Source organism: Aspergillus melleus (assembly GCF_016097325.1).
Source record: "Aspergillus melleus strain CBS 546.65 chromosome Unknown contig1, whole genome shotgun sequence".
Taxonomy (NCBI): Eukaryota; Fungi; Ascomycota; class Eurotiomycetes; order Eurotiales; family Aspergillaceae; genus Aspergillus; species Aspergillus melleus.
Genome location: NW_025763370.1, coordinates 5,678,626 through 5,698,153, shown reverse-complemented (window position 1 = coordinate 5,698,153; position 19,528 = coordinate 5,678,626). Strand labels below are relative to the sequence as shown.

At 50.7% G+C, this 19,528-nt stretch overlaps 9 protein-coding genes across 9 annotated transcripts; 8 read left to right on the top strand and 1 right to left on the bottom strand.

The window, feature by feature from the left end:
• Window positions 1-22: 22 nt before the first annotated feature.
• Window positions 23-4,516, top strand: SPF1 (ion-transporting P-type ATPase SPF1). The gene is made up of 4 exons (XM_046083659.1): window positions 23-219; window positions 294-3,594; window positions 3,648-3,784; window positions 3,832-4,516. Coding segments are annotated over exons 1-4 (3,900 nt in total). The 5' UTR covers window positions 23-217; the 3' UTR covers window positions 4,292-4,516.
• Window positions 4,517-4,757: 241 nt separating this feature from the next.
• On the top strand, window positions 4,758-5,081 carry PEP7_2 (carboxypeptidase Y-deficient; the record flags this gene model as incomplete). The annotated part of the gene is made up of 1 exon (XM_046083658.1): window positions 4,758-5,081. One exon carries the CDS (start codon window positions 4,758-4,760, stop codon window positions 5,079-5,081), a length of 324 nt encoding a protein of 107 aa, XP_045939618.1.
• A 181-nt stretch (window positions 5,082-5,262) lies between these two features.
• PEP7_1 (carboxypeptidase Y-deficient) lies at window positions 5,263-7,071 on the top strand (the record flags this gene model as incomplete). The annotated part of the gene is made up of 4 exons (XM_046083657.1): window positions 5,263-5,686; window positions 5,740-6,114; window positions 6,165-6,384; window positions 6,435-7,071. 4 exons carry the CDS (start codon window positions 5,263-5,265, stop codon window positions 7,069-7,071), a joined length of 1,656 nt encoding a protein of 551 aa, XP_045939617.1.
• Window positions 7,072-7,807: 736 nt separating this feature from the next.
• On the top strand, window positions 7,808-10,178 carry LDX57_002014 (Zn(II)2Cys6 transcription factor; the record flags this gene model as incomplete). The annotated part of the gene is made up of 2 exons (XM_046083656.1): window positions 7,808-8,209; window positions 8,268-10,178. 2 exons carry the CDS (start codon window positions 7,808-7,810, stop codon window positions 10,176-10,178), a joined length of 2,313 nt encoding a protein of 770 aa, XP_045939616.1.
• Window positions 10,179-10,633: 455 nt separating this feature from the next.
• LDX57_002013 (SDR family oxidoreductase) lies at window positions 10,634-11,740 on the top strand (the record flags this gene model as incomplete). Its single annotated transcript, XM_046083655.1, has 5 exons — window positions 10,634-10,679; window positions 10,735-11,221; window positions 11,330-11,380; window positions 11,482-11,581; window positions 11,666-11,740. 5 exons carry the CDS (start codon window positions 10,634-10,636, stop codon window positions 11,738-11,740), a joined length of 759 nt encoding a protein of 252 aa, XP_045939615.1.
• Window positions 11,741-13,740: 2,000 nt separating this feature from the next.
• LDX57_002012 (thioesterase family protein) lies at window positions 13,741-14,661 on the top strand (the record flags this gene model as incomplete). Its single annotated transcript, XM_046083654.1, has 1 exon — window positions 13,741-14,661. The coding sequence occupies one exon, from the start codon at window positions 13,741-13,743 to the stop codon at window positions 14,659-14,661; it is 921 nt and encodes a 306-aa protein (XP_045939614.1).
• Window positions 14,662-14,784: 123 nt separating this feature from the next.
• Window positions 14,785-15,657, bottom strand: LDX57_002011 (uncharacterized protein; the record flags this gene model as incomplete). The annotated part of the gene is made up of 1 exon (XM_046083653.1): window positions 14,785-15,657. The coding sequence occupies one exon, from the start codon at window positions 15,655-15,657 to the stop codon at window positions 14,785-14,787; it is 873 nt and encodes a 290-aa protein (XP_045939613.1).
• A 1,007-nt stretch (window positions 15,658-16,664) lies between these two features.
• Window positions 16,665-17,473, top strand: LDX57_002010 (uncharacterized protein; the record flags this gene model as incomplete). The annotated part of the gene is made up of 3 exons (XM_046083652.1): window positions 16,665-16,912; window positions 16,966-17,215; window positions 17,268-17,473. Exons 1-3 carry the CDS (start codon window positions 16,700-16,702, stop codon window positions 17,471-17,473), a joined length of 669 nt encoding a protein of 222 aa, XP_045939612.1. The 5' UTR covers window positions 16,665-16,699.
• Window positions 17,474-18,252: 779 nt separating this feature from the next.
• Window positions 18,253-19,208, top strand: LDX57_002009 (uncharacterized protein; the record flags this gene model as incomplete). The annotated part of the gene is made up of 3 exons (XM_046083651.1): window positions 18,253-18,346; window positions 18,402-18,542; window positions 18,598-19,208. 3 exons carry the CDS (start codon window positions 18,253-18,255, stop codon window positions 19,206-19,208), a joined length of 846 nt encoding a protein of 281 aa, XP_045939611.1.
• Between the last annotated feature and the right edge of the window lie 320 nt (window positions 19,209-19,528).

Sequence of the window (19,528 nt, the reverse complement as noted above, 5' to 3'; positions counted from 1 at the left end):
ACCTTACTTTGCAGGCGGCGAACTCGCGGAAGGAAATTTAGACTGTCAAGTGTTTAAGGTGGCTTCTCCTCCGACCCTTCCAACCTTTTCTTCCTTGTTCTTCGCATATAGGGGTGTTTCATGGCTGTCTCCCTCTGTCTTATGATTCATTGATTTTCTTCTATACCCCCTGCTATATCGCGTCGCTTGACCCGCGTCGAGGTCATCGAGTGTCGCCATGTAAGTTATAGGTGTCCTAGTTGTGCTTCCATCGCGTGCCATCATCAATATCGTACTGACACTCTCTCGCCAAGGGCAAAACTCGTCGATGACCCCCAAATTGCGCATTCCTCGCTGCACAATCCCCTCCCAACTCAAGTCCACACCTACGTTTGGCCGTTCCTCGTCATCTGGCCCGGATTCTTCGCCTTCTATCTCTCCCCCGAACGCTATGACCAGTACATCCAAGGTCAAGAATGGACCTTTGTGTGGGTTGCTTCGATTATCACGGCTCAGTCGCTCCTTTGGTTGATGACCAAATGGAACATCAACATCCAAACTCTGTTCACGGCGACGAAAGCCAAGTCAATTGACTCTGCAAAGCTCATCAAGGTCATTCCCGGCGCCAACGCCGGATCCGCGGAAATCTGCCCTCTCGTCCATGATAACATGGGTGGAAAGAATACGATCTCGTTCCTATTCCAGAAGCGTCGTTTTCTTTACTATCCCGATCGGCGATGCTTCGGACCCTTGTCGTACGTTCTCGATGCCGAGCCCAAGCCGGCAATTAAGACCTTCCAGCAAAACCCGGGTCTGGCCACCAAGTCCGAGATTGAGGACATTCAGTATCACTATGGCGATAACACCTTCGATATCCCCGTGCCGGGATTTGTTGAACTGTGGAAGGAACACGCCGTTGCGCCCTTCTTCGTTTTCCAAATCTTCTGCGTTGGTCTGTGGATGCTGGATGAATACTGGTATTACTCGCTGTTCACGCTATTCATGCTTGTTGCGTTCGAGAGCACTGTCGTGTGGCAGCGTCAGCGAACTCTCAACGAGTTCCGAGGAATGAGCATCAAGCCCTACGATGTGTGGGTTTACCGCGAGAGCAAATGGCAGGAAATTACCAGTGACAAGCTCTTGCCCGGTGATGTCATGTCGGTCAACCGAACCAAGGAAGACGGCGGTGTCGCGTGCGATATCCTTTTGATCGAAGGCAGTGCTATCGTCAACGAGGCCATGCTTTCCGGTGAAAGTACCCCGCTTCTGAAGGAATCGATCCAGCTGCGACCGGGCGATGATCTGATCGAGCCGGATGGCTTGGACAAGAATGCGTTCGTGCACGGAGGAACCAAGGTCCTGCAGATTACCCACCCCAACTCGAACGTTGAGGAATCCGAGAACACTGGCAAGAACGGCTCCAAGATCACTGCTCCGCCTGACAATGGTGCGATCGGCGTTGTCGTGAAGACCGGCTTCGAAACTAGCCAAGGCAGTCTCGTCCGTACCATGATCTACTCCACCGAACGTGTCTCTGCCAACAACGCCGAGGCACTGCTTTTCATTCTGTTCCTGCTTATCTTCGCCCTCGCCGCTTCGTGGTATGTGTGGCAAGAGGGTGTCGCGAAGGACCGCAAGAGATCGAAGTTGCTCCTGGACTGTGTCCTGATCGTCACCAGCGTGGTTCCTCCCGAGCTTCCCATGGAATTGAGTCTTGCTGTCAACACCAGTCTGGCTGCCCTGAGCAAATTCGCTATCTTCTGTACCGAGCCCTTCCGTATTCCTTTTGCTGGGCGTGTTGATGTCGCTTGCTTCGACAAGACCGGTACCTTGACCGGTGAAGATCTGGTCGTCGATGGCATTGCCGGCCTCACCCTGGGTCACAGTGGAGCAAAGGTCGAGAAGGATGGCGCCCACACTGAGTTGGCCAAGGGCGGTAATATCGGAGTCAACACCACGCTTGTTCTTGCTAGCGCTCATGCATTGGTCAAATTGGATGAGGGCGAAGTTGTTGGCGACCCTATGGAGAAGGCCACGCTTCAGTGGCTTGGCTGGACCCTGGGCGCAAATGACACACTTACTTCCAAGAACAAGTCGGTGCCTGCCTCTCGCGTGCTTGACTCGGTTCAAGTCAAGAGAAGATTCCAGTTCTCTTCCGCATTGAAGCGTCAGAGCACCATCGCGACCGTTGTCGGCAATGATCCCAAGACTTCGAAGAAGATTAAGTCCACTTTCGTCGGTGTCAAGGGTGCCCCGGAGACCATCAGGTCTATGCTTACCCACACTCCACCCAACTATGAGGAAACCTTCAAGCACTTCACCCGTAACGGCGCTCGTGTCCTCGCTCTTGCTTACAAGTTTCTCTCCCCCGAGGCCGAGTTGTCTCAGGGACGCATCAACAACTTCACCCGGGAGGATATCGAGTCCGACTTGATCTTTGCTGGTTTCCTTGTGCTCCAATGTCCCCTGAAGGATGACGCTATCAGGGCCGTCCGTATGCTCAATGAGAGCAGTCACCGTGTTGTCATGATTACTGGTGACAACCCGTTGACTGCGGTTCATGTTGCACGACAGGTTGAGATCGTCGACCGTGAGGTTTTGATCTTGGATGCTCCTGAGAATGATACGTCTGGAACCCGATTAGTCTGGCGTAGCATCGATGACAAGTTTAACCGTGACGTGGACCCCACCAAGGATTTGGACTCTGAGATTGTGAAAACCAAGGATATCTGCATCACGGGCTACGCCCTGGCCAAGTTCAAGGGCCAGAAGGCTTTCTCGGACCTCCTTCGCCACACCTGGGTCTACGCCCGTGTCTCGCCCAAGCAGAAAGAGGATATTCTCCTTGGTCTCAAGGATGCCGGTTACACTACCCTCATGTGCGGTGACGGAACCAACGATGTTGGAGCTCTGAAGCAAGCTCATGTTGGTGTCGCGCTGCTCAACGGCTCGCCGGACGATCTCACCAAGATTGCCGAGCACTATCGGACGACCAAGATGAAGGAAATATATGAGAAGCAGGTTGCTATGATGCAGAGATTTAACCAGCCTTCCCCGCCCGTGCCTGTCCTTATCGCTCACTTGTACCCCCCTGGCCCCTCCAACCCCCATTACCAGAAGGCCATGGAGCGCGAAGCGCTGAAGCGCGGTATCAACCCGGCAAACGGCCAGGGTCAGCAAGAGGCGGTCCCGACCATCACTTCTCCCGGCGCTCAAGCCCTGCAGCAGTCCAACTCCAACTTGACTCCTCAGCAGCAGCGTCAGCAGCAGGCCTCCGCGGCCGCTGCCGGTCTCGCCGACAAGCTTACCAGCTCGATGATGGAACAGGAGCTTGATGAATCCGAGCCCCCTACGATCAAACTGGGTGATGCGTCGGTCGCTGCGCCTTTCACTAGCAAACTGGCCAATGTCATTGCTATCCCCAACATTCTCCGCCAAGGCCGCTGCACTCTTGTTGCGACTATCCAGATGTATAAGATCCTTGCTCTGAACTGCCTCATTAGCGCCTATAGTCTGAGTGTTATTTATCTGGATGGTATCAAATTCGGAGATGGTCAGGTCACTATTAGCGGAATGCTGATGAGTGTCTGCTTCCTTTCGATCTCTCGTGCTAAGGTAAGATTTAACTCGCCGCATAGTTGGTTTGGATGCTAATTTGTCCCTGATAGTCTGTCGAAGGTCTCTCCAAGGAACGACCCCAGCCGAACATCTTTAATGTATACATCATCGGCTCGGTGCTTGGACAGTTTGCCATTCACATTGCCACCCTCATTTATCTGTCTAACTATGTCTACTCCATTGAACCGTAAGTTCACCTTTAGTCTTTTTAGAACGTTGCTCACAAAATCGCAGGAGACAATCGGACATTGATCTGGAGGGCGAATTCGAGCCTTCTCTGCTGAACAGCGCTATCTACCTTCTCCAACTCATTCAGCAAATCTCGACTTTCTCCATCAACTACCAAGGCCGTCCCTTCAGAGAGTCGATTCGCGAGAACAAGGCTATGTACTGGGGGCTGGTTGCCGCCTCTGGCGTTGCCTTCTCCTGTGCCACTGAGTTTGTTCCCGAGCTGAACGAGAAGCTGCGTCTTGTCCCCTTCAGCACCGAGTTCAAGCTCACCCTGACCGTTCTGATGATCTTCGACTACGCTGGGTGCTGGATCATCGAGAACGTCCTCAAGACCCTTTTCAGCGATTTCCGCCCCAAGGATATTGCTGTGCGCCGTCAGGACCAGCTGCAGCGGGAGACCGCCCGCAAGGCTAGGGAGGACTTGGAGAAGTTGGCCGAGAAAGAGCGCTTGAGGAAGGTGTAAGATTTCTTAGAGTTGATCTAATTTTGGAGATTTCTTTTGGGCGGAGCTGCTTATGCATGCTTAGACACTGTTTTCTCCAGACGGGGAATTAGAAAGCGTTGTTGGCTTTTTTTTGTGTCGAGTAGCTGCATTGCGTAATACTTAAGTGGTACATATAAACAATAGAAGGTTTTGTTTTGATCGAGAAGTGTATTCGCTGGGCATCGTAGTTCACTTTTCCCGAAGCATAAGATGGCTGCAACAATTAGGCTGCGACGCTAGCCTCAGGTGTCCAGGCAGCCACACCACACCCCTCATCGGGAGAGGATCACCTGAACCAACCAACCCGATTTAATTAATTTCCAGACAGCTCGCGGCGGTGTCTCTCCTATTCGACCTGTCTCGCGCCTCTCCCCCAATTCTTTTTCCCTTGACTTCCGCTCCTCCGCGGGATCGACTTCTCATGCTCCCATAAATTGGTTTCACTATGTCCCGGAGGACGTTGGGTGGAGGTCGTGTCCTGGGCACCGCGAACGCTCTCTCCCCATCCACATCTGTCCCGTCTCCGCAACCCAAACCAAGGGTCCTGTCGCCCTCCGCCAGCAGCCTCTCTCTTAGCTCCCAGGCCTCGGCCTCGCAGTTCTCATCCGAAACGCAAGATCTCACCTCGCGGATATCTCTGGAGAATGCCAGTTCTTCGATCCCCGCGCCTCCGGCCGCTGCCGGTGCTCAGCTGGCCTGTCCGATCTGCAGTGAGGAGATGGTATGCGACATTCCCCTCATCCTTCTTGCTTCATGCGCTTGGATCTAGCTATCGGAATATTTGCCTGACAGTTACTAGGTGACACTACTACAGTTGAACAGGTAGCTCACGAGCCCCAAACGCCCCCCTTCGTTCCTGACGATTAATTTAATCTAGACACCTCGATGACGTACATCAGAACCTCGAAGATGATCGACAAGACGAAGTCAAAGACTGGTTCAAGACGCAGATGGACAAGGCGAAACGATTCCAGCCGCTGGCCGTCCTGAACCAGAAACTGAAAGGCCTCGACGTATTCGAATCGAACGAAAACCTCCAGACTTCCGCGGGCGCAAGTCGGCCTCTCGCAACACCCTCGCATGCGTTTACCCCTGAACCGGCACGGCCTTTCGAAGCCGATGATATAATCGTCAAGGGCCATTGGCAGGGGCGTGGACTCTACGATACCTGTTTGGAGCCGTCGTGCGGGAAGCTACTGAATGCGACGAACGGGTGCGTTAATTGTCGAAAATGCGGGAAGTTGTTCTGCGAGGAACATACTATGTACCAGATGAGACTTTCAAGATCTGCACAGCACGAGCCGGTGAGAGGTCTTTGGTATAGGGTCTGTGAGACCTGTTATAAGTCGCGCGAAGGATATAATGATCACAACGGTAAATCAATACCGCAGTTTGTGACGGCAAGAATTGAAGGCTGATGATTGCAGGCTTAATACGAAACCGGACAGATGAGTTTAAGGCTCTAAGGAAACAAACGGTGGACAAGGAATTCTTAGAGGCATCTCGGCTCGAGAAACGGTTGACGCGCCTCACTCAGCTGCTTGCCAGCTTGCCCCCGGAGCAAATTCAATCAGGAGCGAGTAAACGTTGGCCGATCTCATGGCCGAACGACCAAAGAAAGGCGCTCGAACAGACCATTGTCAGCTGGCAGGATGACGCCAGCGTTTCGAGGTGTCCTTTCTGTCAGCAGGATTTCACCAGCTACACCTTTCGGAGACACCACTGCCGAACTTGCGGGCAAGTTGTTTGTGGCGATCCGACAACAGGATGCTCGAGTGATGTGCCTCTGAATGTTTCACCACGTATGTTATTTTTCTCTGTGGTGGATTCTATGGCTAATTGGCATAAACAGCATCTACGACGTCTGAAGAGAAGTCGAGCAGCACGGACGTGATCAAAATCGACATCCGTCTTTGTAAAGGATGCAAAGCAACTTTGTTTGACCGTCGTGATTTCGAGGCCGACGTCATGCGAAAGCCCCCTGACCTACGAGCCTACGAGAATCTCATTCAATTCGAACGAGGCATCCGGCTGCTTCTGCCTAAATTCCAAAAGCTGTTGACAGCTCTGCAGTATGTTTCTCATCGCACCAGGTTCTGAGCAGCGTTGACCATGTCCACAGAGACCCCAGGCGACCGCCGTCATCCGCTCAGATTGCGGAAGCCTCGAAAGTCCGAAAGCGACTTACTGATTCTTTTGCGAAATACGACACTGCGGCCAGGCGCATCCGCGATTTGCCTACGGAGTCGATTACACAAAAATTGCTCCAAAAAGCGGTATATCAGCAGGCCAGCAATTTCCTACACCTTCATATGCTCCCTTTGAAATCTCTGCCTAAAATCCTCAAACACGCCTCCGCAAACGAACGTCTAGCGAGTACTGTGGGCTCACCTAGTAGTCCCAGCCCGACCAATGGCTCGAGCATTGGTCACCGACGACAGGACTCTGCATTGTCGTCTATCCGGTATGGCAGCGTGGCAGCGAGTGGCAGCAACAGTAGCCTAGCTAGCGATGCAAGCAGCGCCGTATCCGCTTTGGAAGCGGAGGAGAAATCCCTGCGCGAAAGGCTCATCGTGTTAGAAGAACAGAAGTTCTTCGTTTCCGAAATGATTGCAGACGCGAATCGGCGTCGCAAGTTCGACGAAGTCAGTAGTCTGGCAATGAATGTCGAGGATCTCACCCGGGAAATCGACCGGGTGAATGGAATGCTGGATGGGCTGGACTTTGAAAGTGTCTATACCGGTACTCAGCAGGGCTAACTATTCACACATATAATATAAAGCGCGTCTGCATCTACACCCGCTGAATTATAGCTCTCCTTGAGTGTAGTAGAGCGTACTCTATCCACTTTCCTTTTCTGGCCTATAGTTGCCTCTGGCGCGGCGTTCTGTTCTTTGGTGATCTTTGCATAGCACTAGGCGTTATTGACTTCTTCTTCTTCTTCCTCATGTCTTGTCCCTTGTTTTCGATAAAGTCGGGCGGTTGCTCTTTTCTTTGGTACTATACTAGGTCCAATATAATTTATTGTTATATGAGGTTGGGTCGCTCTGTTAAGCCGTGTTTCTGATCTTGTATATCAGCCACCGATTGGAGATAATGAGTCGGCTTGACTCTCCGCCGAGGCGGAGCCAGACTAGTTGGCATTCGATCCTCTTCCTTTACGTTGTTTTTAAATTATTAAATTTCTTTTTTTTTTTCCATCCTCTCTCTGGAGTATGGCTACCAGACAAATCAACGTGTAAATCTTGCTCAAAGTCAGCAAAAGAGCAATATACAGGAACCACATGTATTACAATGTAGTTCTTTCGCCCCCTAACTGCCATCTCCCTCGATATGCAACCAAAGATACGCAAAACCGACGCCAAGCACCAACAACCGACTAGTCCCAAACAGAATAAGGACTTTCTGACACTCACATCTCCGTCCGAAAGTCTTCCTCCGTTCCGCCAACCCGTCTAGACGGCTGGCTGCCAATAAGTCAGCCTGACATACCCCATGAGTTCCCACACATCGGCACCTCCGCCGTCGGACGAGCCCGCCGCCAAGCGACGAAAGCTCCGCAAAGGCACTAGTAGCTGCTGGGAATGTAAGCGACGGAAGACGCGATGTTCGTTTGCTTCGGCGCGGGATGCCATGTGCGTCGGATGTCAGGGTCGGGGCACTACGTGCGTCAGCCAGGAATTTCCCGAGAAGGTGGCTCCGAGTAGTCGAGGACGGCAGATGGGGAATCGGATTGAGCGTGTCGAGGCGTTGATTGATCGGTTGGTTAGAAACAGGGCTGGGGGTGAGAGTGTGATGGTAGATGACGATGCAGGTGATGGTGAGCAGGAGGGTCCGACGACTTTCTCAAGGGATGATGAGCCAGGGGCGGTGTTGGCGATGATCGTGGGGACGGCGGTATGATTGAACTGTGACTTTGCTTTTGCTTCGCTGATGCCGATGTTCGATATCTAAGGAAACACCTAATGCCGTACAAGGTGATAGGGCTTCAGTTGTCCATGAGCCATCGGGAAGGCCGGGACCCTCTTTCGCGTCGAAATATGCGAAGCTTTCGCAGGCCCTCTACGATGCACTCCCATCCAAAAAGGACCTAGATATTCTATGGAAAACGGGAGCACATGTATCAATCAATTTTCACCTGGTGATGATGACTCCATACACGGAAATGGAAAAGAACGGCCTCGATACCTCCGGGGCACTCCTGGACGTCCCACCACCCGATACGCATCCGGTGTTGCTAGCCCATTACTTCTTTCGCATTGCGACTGTTCTACAGTACCTCGATCCAGAGTCCCATGGACAGCTGAAGGAACTGTCCGAATCGCCCCGGGCTATGATGAGCAGGCTGGCGGATACTGCCATCAGCTTAGTAACAACGCACGACGAGCTGCTAGGCACGGTCGAAGGGCTTGAGGCCGTAATGATGGAGGGAATTTATCAGGCAAATTGTGGAAACCTACGGCGCGCCTGGATCGCATTTCGTCGTGCCATGGGGCTGGCCCAGCTGATGGGCATGCATCGAACTAAATGCCCGCCGCTTAAGGTCATTGATCCACAGACACATCGGAAGTTCAATGCGCAGCTCCTCTGGTATCGGATCGTCTATACTGATCGCTTCTTCTGCTTGATGATGGGGCTTCCACAGGGCTCTCTGGACCGGAGTATGGCATCCGAGGCAGCCCTCGCGAACGACACGCCTATAGGTCGCTTGGAACGAATTCATTGCGTGATTGCGTCTCGCATTCTCGAGCGCAATGACTCCAATTCGGGGGCATATAGCTTCGCTAAAACGCAAGAGATTGACCTTCAGTTACAGGAAGCGGCCAAAACCATGCCCAGCAAATGGTGGCTGGCACCTAACCTGGCCGCTGCTGCATCGGCCGTCGGGACTGATGATCAAGCTGTGTTTTGGGAAATGCTGCGGCTGGTTAACCAGCTTTACCACTTTAATCTGCTCAATCAACTCCACCTCCCTTTTATGCTGCGCTTCACTGCTGCCGAACGACGTCTTGATTACTCACAGGCAACATGCGTGAACGCCTCTCGTGAAGTACTGTCACGGTTCATCACTTTCCGCAGCTTCAATCGCGTGGCATACTGCTGTCGGGCTGTGGATTTCTTCGCGCTGACAGCTGCATTAATACTTCTTCTCGCGCATCTGGACGGCCACAGAAGACGCCATGCTCCGCAGGCCGAAGACTCTCAGAATCCCAGTGGCATTAGCAGTAAGGGTGACCTGAACTTCTTGGCTCATCAACGCCTTAGCGACCGTGCAATGATGGAGCAGGTCGTGGAAAATATGGACCAAATCGGCCAGGTAAGCATGGACGCCGTCAGCGAGAGAAGCGCCGGTCTGCTGCGTCGACTTCTCGTAATGGAAGCAGACGCAGCCGGGGGGAGGCCTTACAGCACACAGAGCGAGTGTATCTCCGAGGCGTCCCCGGAGGAACAGGATGAGGTGGATGTCGTTCGCATCTGCATTCCATACTTCGGGACTGTGCGAGTGGCGCGCGAGGGTGTCGTTTCGAAAGAAACGCCGCCTGGGATGTGGACGCTGGCGACGGATTTGGCGATAGATGCTGGTCATCGGTCACAGCCTGAGGCCGGACATTTGGATACCCTGGGGTCTGCGCCGAATATGTCGCAAACACAACCGCAATACCAGACTTTTGATGGCATTGCGCCGCAACAGCCTCTCCCTACTTATACACCGCAACAACGCCTGGTCAATGACTTGTATCCCGGGATGACAGCCGGGGCAAATGATTGGGCCTTCCAGGGCGTCGACATGGCGTTTTTTGATAGTTTGATGCAGGGATCTATGCGAGATATTCCGGACTGGGGACATGAAGCTATGCTCAATTAGAGGTCGATAGTGTAGACTACGAGTATATAGAACAAATTCAAATTACTGACCCACGAGCTTCATTATCGCGCCCTCAAAAGTGAAATCCGATTCATCATTACTCTAGCATGGTTTCTGAATTTCAATTACTATCCAGGGCCCGAAGGATCACTAATTCCGTAGCCTGTAGGCTAAACATATCTCGAGCATCTATTGCGGACTCTAGTCCTATCCTGACGACGATCTCCGCCGAGACGGAGAAAGCCAACCAGCATCAACCAGCAGATTGGTAAGACATCCATTGGGTTCGAAATAATCAGTATGACTAGCAAAACAATATATAAGTTGGTGTTCCCCAGTGGACTGTTGGATATAAACACCTACAATTCACATCTTCATCTTCTCAATCGATAGTCTTCGCTTCGAATAAAGCAACTTCTCAACATCGTATCTAGATTCAACCAACCACAACCCCAATGTCTACCACCACCACCAACGTCCTTATAACCGGTGTCGCCAGAGGTACCTAACCTAACATCCTTCGCCCTCCAATAACAACGCTTAACCCTAATCCCAGGAATCGGGCTGTCCCTTCTAAAAGCCTACCTCTCCCGCCCCAACCACACCGTCATCGGCACCGTCCGCTCCACCAACTCCCCCAGCACAGCAACTCTCGCCGCGCTCCCCACAGCACCCAACACGCGCCTCATCCTCCTCAGCATCGAAAGCACCTCTGAATCAGACTATCCCGCCGCCGTAGCGACCCTGCGCGAACAAGGCATCACGCAGCTTGATCTCGTGATCGCCAACGCAGGTATCTGTCCCGACCCGACGCCCCTGGTGAACCTGGACGTCAAGGACGTGAGCAATGCCTTTGCCGTGAACACCGTCGGCCCAATTCTCCTCTTCCAGGCCGTCCGCGAGCTTTTGGAGAAGAAGAGTTCTGGCGCGAAGTGGGTGTCGATGTCGACGGGAGCCGCCTCATTGGGTAATTTGGTGGTGCATCAGGCTCATGGCGTTGCTGCGTATGGGATTTCGAAGGGAGGGTTGAATTGGTTCACTTTGTATGTTTTTCCCCTTCTCTTATTTTCTTTTTCTGGTGACTCTTTGAAGTCACTGTGTCTTCTTTTACTATAAAGACATTGTTTGTGTGCTAACTCGGTTCCTTTTAGGGCTGTCCATGCCTCTGAGCAATGGTTGACTGCGTTTGCAGTGCACCCTGGGTACGTGACGTCCATTCACTATCTTATCTTTCCTTCCCTATCACTTGTCCAGTACGAGAGATAGTTTGAGTCAAAGAAAACTAACATACATGGCGAGAAAGACTCGTACAAACAGAAATGGGCAACAAGGGAGCACAAATGATGGGATTGGACGAGGCGCCGAATACTCTGGAAGAAAGCACTAGCAAGACTATTGCTTTGGTAAGATTCTGTTCATCTTTTCTTAAAAATCGTTTCATATTTTGGGAGAAGAAGATGGCGATTTGCTAATTGTAAGATATCTAGATTGATGGAGCTACGAGGGAGACTGCTTCTGGACGATTCTTTAATTCGATCGATGGGTCGGAGATTCCTTGGTAAAGGGGTGGATTTGGTATATATAGGGCTAAGCATATGATATTTAGGGCGAATAGTATCTACAATTGTTTTTGCTTGTTCATAAGATAAAGGAAGGTTATAGCGTATGATAGGAGGTAAATGCTATCAATCTAGCATTCAATTATCATTCTTCCATATCATTTCATCGCTCTACAAACCTCGTCTTTGAAATTTCGCTTTTCATCTCGCTAAGATTTACGCTTTGTTTGTCCCATCGCTCAAGTGCAAAAGGAACGAGTTCAAATATTGGGAAGAAAGCTAGTAAGCGTATGGTGGGCTGTAATAAGAAGCAATGAAAAGAACGAAAGATATCTTCTTGCCGAGTTACATAGTCGTCAAGGTTATGTCATTAATATGGGGTGTAAAGGAAACGGAAGGTAGGCGAAAGGATATGATGCACACACTCAGGAGAGAACATGAACATTGAAAAAGAGGTCAAATAGATAGACCGCTCAACATTTGATATGGAAGGTTCAACCCATCCACAAGATCCTGGAAGCATTTTTTCGATACTCGGCCTGCTCAGTCTATACATAGTAGTGTAAGAGACCGAGTAATGCTCGTTCAGTGCGTGGCTGACCATGAATATCCCAATATTAGAAATCCCCGGCGGTGCGGTAAATATGACACGATATTTCACCGGATAACCAATTTCTGTTGATCTGTCCATTAAGATACTAAGACGAGCCAAAAAAGATCCTAATGTAAGTCGAGGCGGTGTACGAGGTTCTTTATTTCGTCGACAATACCCAGACACATTGGTTGTGGACTGTTCACATCACACAACAATTGATACGTGGGAGGGCAGTCAGCAGCGGGAGGTTCCTCGTGCCAGCCTCTCTGGCGCTCCTCGAGGGCGTTTATAAAAGACATAAAGCAGTTCTTGTCCCCCGAATGGGTGCCAAAAACCTCCGCCTTTATCGTTTTGCGCATGACATTTTTCCATTCCGAAACGGTTACATTTACTAGGAATGACGATGATGTGTTTCCTAGGGGTGACGGATGATCCAACCCTTGAGGATTTGACGTTGATAAACAGAGCTGCTTCTGTTGATTAGTATCTGACGCCTGGATCGCTTCTGCATCAATCGTTTCCAGAGCTCGTCTATAACATTCTGCGATGCACAAACATAATGCACCGAGGATTGTGGCGTTTTGAACAATAGACATGTAGCGCTGGGGACATTGTGCGCAGTGTAAGACCTGCTTCGAAGAGCTGATACAGTCTCTGAGCATAATCAAGTCACTCGGGACAGACATTCGATCTTTGACTCGAAGTTGTTCCATCATAAGGTAGAGCATGGAGAGACAAGCACAGGCGCTGGCCTGGGCTTGGTTTCCAAGGAGAGAGGGATCTGTGGCCCGTGAATCATCCTCATTACTGCTATAACTTGAGTTAGCGCCTCCTATGTTTAATCCAACAAACTGATCTGTGAACCCAGGGTATGCCTATACCGAGTAGAGCTTTCGAGGTTTAGCAAATATGGAGACTCTTCGAAGTCATTACCACACGCTGGGGCTTGACCAGTTCTCAGGCATTCGGCTCCACTTTGTCCACTATGCTTATTCCTGGAGGTGTCTGATGTCCTCTTGGGCTCTTTTGCTGGGGGATGATAATAGCAATCGTACTCGAGTTGAACACATGTCATGCAGGGCTGCAGGCCATCACATTTCCGTTTACGCGTGCGACATGACTCGCAGGCGACCTTCGCACGACGGCGCTTGCGTGCGAACACTGAATTTTGAGGTGGCGGGGATGGCTCTGAATTGTCCATGGTATATATACAGCATTGCTTGGGTGGAGAGAAGTTGGCAGGCGGGAAAGGCGGGATAAGCGGAATTCGGATGTTCGGAGAGACAGTTGATCCGTACTGCGTCCAAGTATTTATACCATCGTACAATGGGCCATACTAGACTACAAGCGCCTGGGAAAGCATTTGTTCATCCAGTCATAGTTCTTCTCGCTCTATTCAGTGGAAGCAATGAGTTTAAAACAACAGATCGCGGTCCAGCCTCTGGGTCCTGGCCATTTCCGCTCCGTCAACTACCCGACACGAATGGGGGCTCTTTCTGAATTTGTTTTCGGGGGAAATACTATTGCAATTGCAGTAAATGCAGCTCATCAAACACTCGACAGTAAATACCATCTATACTCGATCTGCGGCTATTTTATCCGCCCTGCAACAACCGACCGCAAGCTCTTATGCCATGTTGAGAGTATCAGAGACAGCAAAAGCTTCGAAACTCGTCAGATTCGAGTCTCCCAATCAAGCGATGACGGTTCAGTCAAGCTTTGTCTAATAGCATTGGCGGATTTTCATATCGAGGAGCCCCGGTCGCTTGTGACCTATTCAGCTCCTCATGAAACTATACCCTCATCGGACGTCCTTAGTCACACGAACTCGACTACGACAACAAACATCAAGAAGACCTCTGACCTTTATAGGAACATTGAATGCTTTGTCGATTTGAGGCCAATCCCTGACAATAACCCAAGCCGGGATAGAGCAGAGCAGAATCCAGGTGCAGACAGCATCCCATCTGCACCGTCAATGGTTACCAAAGAGATGTTTCGGATATCGGAGCCACTCGATAACGAAGCGGAACAGGTATCCGCGCTCGCATTCTATACGGACAAAGGTCTGGCATATCTTCCAGCGATTCATGGAAGACAAGACTTATGGCAAGCTAGTGCTTGCGCGACGTTGGAGTTTTCTCTTCGGATATTTGCCCATGGATTGAATTTTGGAAATTGGCATTTGTCAGAGCAAAAGACAGTTGTGGCAGGAAACGCAAGAGCTTTCAGCGAGGGGAGAGTCTGGGATGAGAACGGCTCCATGGTTGCGAGTATGACCCAACAAACCATTTTTCGCCCTGGCTCGGAACTTGGTTCTCGTTTGTAAATCTAGCTCTTACATAGAAGGATATAAATTCATTATTCTTCGTCAAATGTATTAATCGATATGTGAATATACAACAAAACAGAAAGCAGAAAAGGCGGCAGTGAATCATACTTAGACGTCAAATCATTCGGTAAGGAACAATGCCGCCTTTTCGTAAAGGTCATCTTTCGCTTTCTCTTGAACAGAACCCTTCTTATACGCCTTGTCGAACGCGTGTTCGCAGCCATCGTATCGATGCATTCTGACATGTTTGGCCGTAGCCTCTTTGATTCTTTTCCCAAGCGCCTCCCCCTCAAGACAGAGGCGATCGCAAGCTGCAGTCACGAGGAGGATCCTATCTGAGAACTTCTCAGCCGGTATCACGGCCGGCGAAGCAAGAACACTTTTCACATCATCGGCGTGCGGATAATAGCATTTCGCGAATGCATCCAATAGCTCAACGGGAATGGCATCTATCGAAGTATCGGGGGCAACCTTTTCGACGGAGCTCTGGACCATGTCCGTTGGAGGATAGGCGGCGATGACATTTTGGAATGTCCCCTGCGGAAAGACCACCGAGCTCAGAACCAGGGACAGTGTTCCTCCTGCGCTGAACCCAGAAATTGATAGTCGGGAAGCGTCGAATTTCTCCGGGTGCGAAAGAACCCAGCGCACCGCATCTTCGGCGTCGTGGGCCGGCGCAGGGAATTGGTGTTCCGGCGAAAGTCGATAGGCGCAGTCCAGGACCGCGAACCCAGTCTTCTTGGCGATATATCTACAGAACTCGTCATCGCTCCCATGGAGAGGGTTCACGAACCCGCTGCCGTGGAAATTGACGAGGACTGGGGCCGGACCATCTCTGTTAAGGGTATTATAGGCGTGGATTCGAATAAATCGCCCTTCAGCTCGCGAGGGAACTTGGAGCACTTCGTCCGGGTGAGCAGTAACGCTGAAGGTTTTCAATGCAAAAGCACGAACTGGATTTGCGATCTTGAGGAGATCGTTCAGGGAAGCCATTGCGTCGAAGTAGTAAGTCGGGTTTGGATGAGAGGGAGAGGAAACCAGAGACAGGTCAGTAACGGATAAGAACAATGGAATTGATTTGGTATTCTGTACATCTCAAGCGAATTTGTGCACTTATTTAAACCACACATCTCGGACATTTTTCACGTAGATTGGTAATGTAACGCATAGCCTCGTTCCTCCGACTGAGCATTGTGGCACTTTGTTGGAGACCAAGTGGGCCGGAGGGATCTTGCGCCGTGTTGAAACTGTCCGGCACAAATTAATAATTCGCCCCATCGTGATACATACTAAGACGTGATAGTACATTTCGACTCACAATTGCCAAGTAGTTGCAAAGAAATTCACCAACAAATCGCTTATCACTTGACCTATAGTGTCGTTGCTTTGATTGGTTCTCAGGGACAGGCTCAACCAGTGGTTCGAGGCACATTTATTAAATTCACAGTACATAACACTAATTGAGTACACTGTGTAGTGTTGAACCAGCGCTGTGGCGATTCAGCCAATCTGTTGACCTGATCGACAATATACGCAGACCGTTTTATTTTGTTTACCACCCCCGTTTAGTTTGTTTTGTCTTAGAGACTTTAAAATGTAAGAAACTGTTAAGGGCGCAGTGCTGTCTACACAATTTGGCTAGAATATTGAGAATCATTCGAAAGGCCAAGGAGATCAAACACTGCTGTTCATGCAGCCCATAGTCTGTATCCAGATTACTGAGTACTCTAGAGTGGATTTCGCCTCTAGATATTTTGGCTTTCTTACTGTATGGATCACTAGTGTTGGTCGGAACTTGAATGTATTGAAAGTGGCGCAGATTTTGGGGATTTGTTTGGCCAGAGGGTGTAGAGCTAACCTATGTACGGCCCGGACAAGCACAGGTACTACTGTACAAGTTGTGGCGGGTAAACACGAGACGACAACAAAGCCAACCAAGAAATATCCACATGTAAGCTTGGGGTAGATTTCCCTTGTGAACAGTACCCCATCTCTCTTGTGGCAGCTTCAGTTTTGAGCGCGGGCTTTCGAAACGATGACAATAACAGAAACTATCCCGGAGGAGGAGCGAGATGAACAAGTCGGCTCGGATCCATTCAACCCCTTTCATGATAACAAACCAGCATCTGGTCCTGTTCTGACCCTGCGCGCTTTGGTGGTCGGCATCCTCTGCGGCACTCTTGTTAACGCGTCCAACATCTACCTTGGCCTAAAAGCCGGGTGGACGTCGTCGGCTAACATTTTTGGCGTGAGTTGTCATATTACTATTAGCATCTCGCCTTCAACTACTAAAGAGAAAAGTCCGTTGTTGGTTTCGCTGTTCTCAGAAAATGGGCCAAATCCTCCCCCTCAAGGGCGGAATTTGGGTCCCATGAGAACAACATCGTTCAAACCGCGGCTACCGCGGCTGGAGGACTGTCGAATGTCTTCGTCTCGGCCATTCCGGCATTGTATCAATTAGGGCTACTGAATACGCCCTCCAAGGATTACTTTCGCATCACCATATTGACTGCGATAGGCGGGTATTTCGGTCTACTTTCTGTCGCTCCGCGTATGTTCTCCGAGCATACTCCTGCTTTGATGAATGCTTAAGGATTCTATAGTCCGAAAGTTCTTTCTCGTTCATGTTGCCCGAGAGCTTGATCTTGTCTTCCCTTCCGCCTCAGCGACAGCAATGACTATTCGGAGCATGCATCAGGCGCTTGAAGGGGCTGATATGGCCCGACGCAAGATGCGGGCTTTGGTGATTGCCTTTTCGTCTGCGCTACTTCTCCGTGTTGTGTCGCAGTATGCGATAGGTGTTTTTTGAGTACGTCCAGCTTGGCAGATGCATTACCCGTAGAAGCTTCTGACTAAAGTCTCTCATAGGACTGGCATATCTTTACTTGGTTGATCAGCGGCGAAATATTGGTTAATCAGGCCACCGCCATCGAGAGCTGGGGATGGTTTATCGAATGGACCCCTGCATTCATAGGCTCAGGCATGCTTGTGAATTTGAATGTTGCCGTGTCCTTTCTGGCAGGCTCGTTTCTTGCTTGGTATTTCCTCATACCCTGTCTCACGATTTGCAACTAACCACATGGGCTCACCTTAGGGGGATTATCGGACCGTATCTGGTTTCTCAGGGCCTCGCATTTGGAGAACACCGATCGTCAGATCCGCGATGGTCGGACCTAATGTCATACTCTTCCCTATCCAGTGACTTTGCGAATGCCGACCGCCCAAGTCCTCGTTATTGGTTGCTTTGGCCTGGTGTCATTTGTATGATGGTCACTTCGCTCACTGGTATGACTTCACTTACCCAGACATGATAGGACAACCCATAGAAAGACACAGAATCTGATACAATAATTTTGAACAGAGCTGGCTTGTCAATGGCGCTTGATATGGACCCTTTTACGTGATTTCTCGCGGGCATTGGTAGTATGGGTGGCTCACAGACTACTAAAAAGGTCTAACTACCAATACACCAGACTATCAGGGCCCAGCAGCAGTAACACTCCAAGCGATGCGGACGAAGGCATCAAGACATGGATGTGGCTGCCTGGTCTTCTTATTGTGATTGTTGTATCGTGCCCTATTTTGAAGATGCAGTACAACATGCCAGTTATAGAAACCTTACTAGCACTCTTTCTCGCATTTCTTCTATCGTTGCTAGCTATACAAGCTACAGGAGCCACCGGTAATGTCACACTCTCAAGCAGTTCAAGGAGAATATGCTAATTCTATACCTACAGATCAAACCCCTCTCGGAACACTTTCAAAGGTGTCTCAGGTTATCATTGCAGGCGTCAACAATCAACCTACCATCGAAGGGTCCCAGCGATTGAACCTCCTCGCAGGAGCTCTAACCAATATAGGCGGCAGTCAAGCGTGCGGTACGTTCTTTCTCCTCCCCCATTTCTCCATGATCCCTAATTCTCACCCCAACAGATCTCATGGGCGACTTTCGCGTTGGTTACCTCCTCGGAACGCCATCCCGCCAACAGTACGCTGCGCAGATGATCGGTACCTCCCTAGCCACGTTCATATCGCCGGGAATATTCGTTCTCTTCGCCACAGCCTACCCCTGTATTTTGACGACTGAAGACACCGCACACTGCGAATTCTCCGCCCCCTCCGTCAGCGCCTGGAGGACCGTCGCCGTCGCTGTGACCGAGCCTAAACTCCCAATCCCCTCGTCCAGCCTCGCCTTCGCCGCCCTCATGTCCCTTCTCGGCATCTTTGCCGTCCTGGTTCGGCACTTCCTCTGGCGAGGTAAGTGGGCCAAGATGCGCGCTTACCATCCGAACATGATGATCCTGGCGATGGCGTTCACCCTGCCGGCAGCGCATTACGGCATCGCGTTTTTGATCGGCTCGTTGGTGGCCATTACGTGGAGGGAAAGGTCGCCTAGGGGGTTCGAGGCGTTTGGGTATGCGGTTGCGGCGGGGTTTATTGCCGGCGAGGGGATTGGAGGGTCTGTGAACGCGGCGATGTCGATCTTGGGGGTTGGTGGGAGTAGATTCGGTTCGGTTGTGGGCTGTCCGGCTGGGCAGTGTTGATTGGTGGTGCTATAGGTCCTTTTGAGGAGGGAATTGGCCTAGATATGATACAAAGGTGGGTTGGTTTGGGGCCTTGATTAAGGCTTCGGGGCTCGATACATCGACAAGCACGAAATTTCGGATCGTTACTTACTCCAGTTCTAGCAAAAGTCGTGGTTGATCTTTGGGGCCTGTGGTTACCACCCCCGGATTCAAAACCAGCTAGGGCAAGAAGTTATCCGCTGATCCCGATGTTCCCGCTCCACGCGACGGCTCCCATCATCCACCCCCACTTTCAGGTCTTTTATATAGTGATATCCAGGCCAGGCTACAGTAATTTA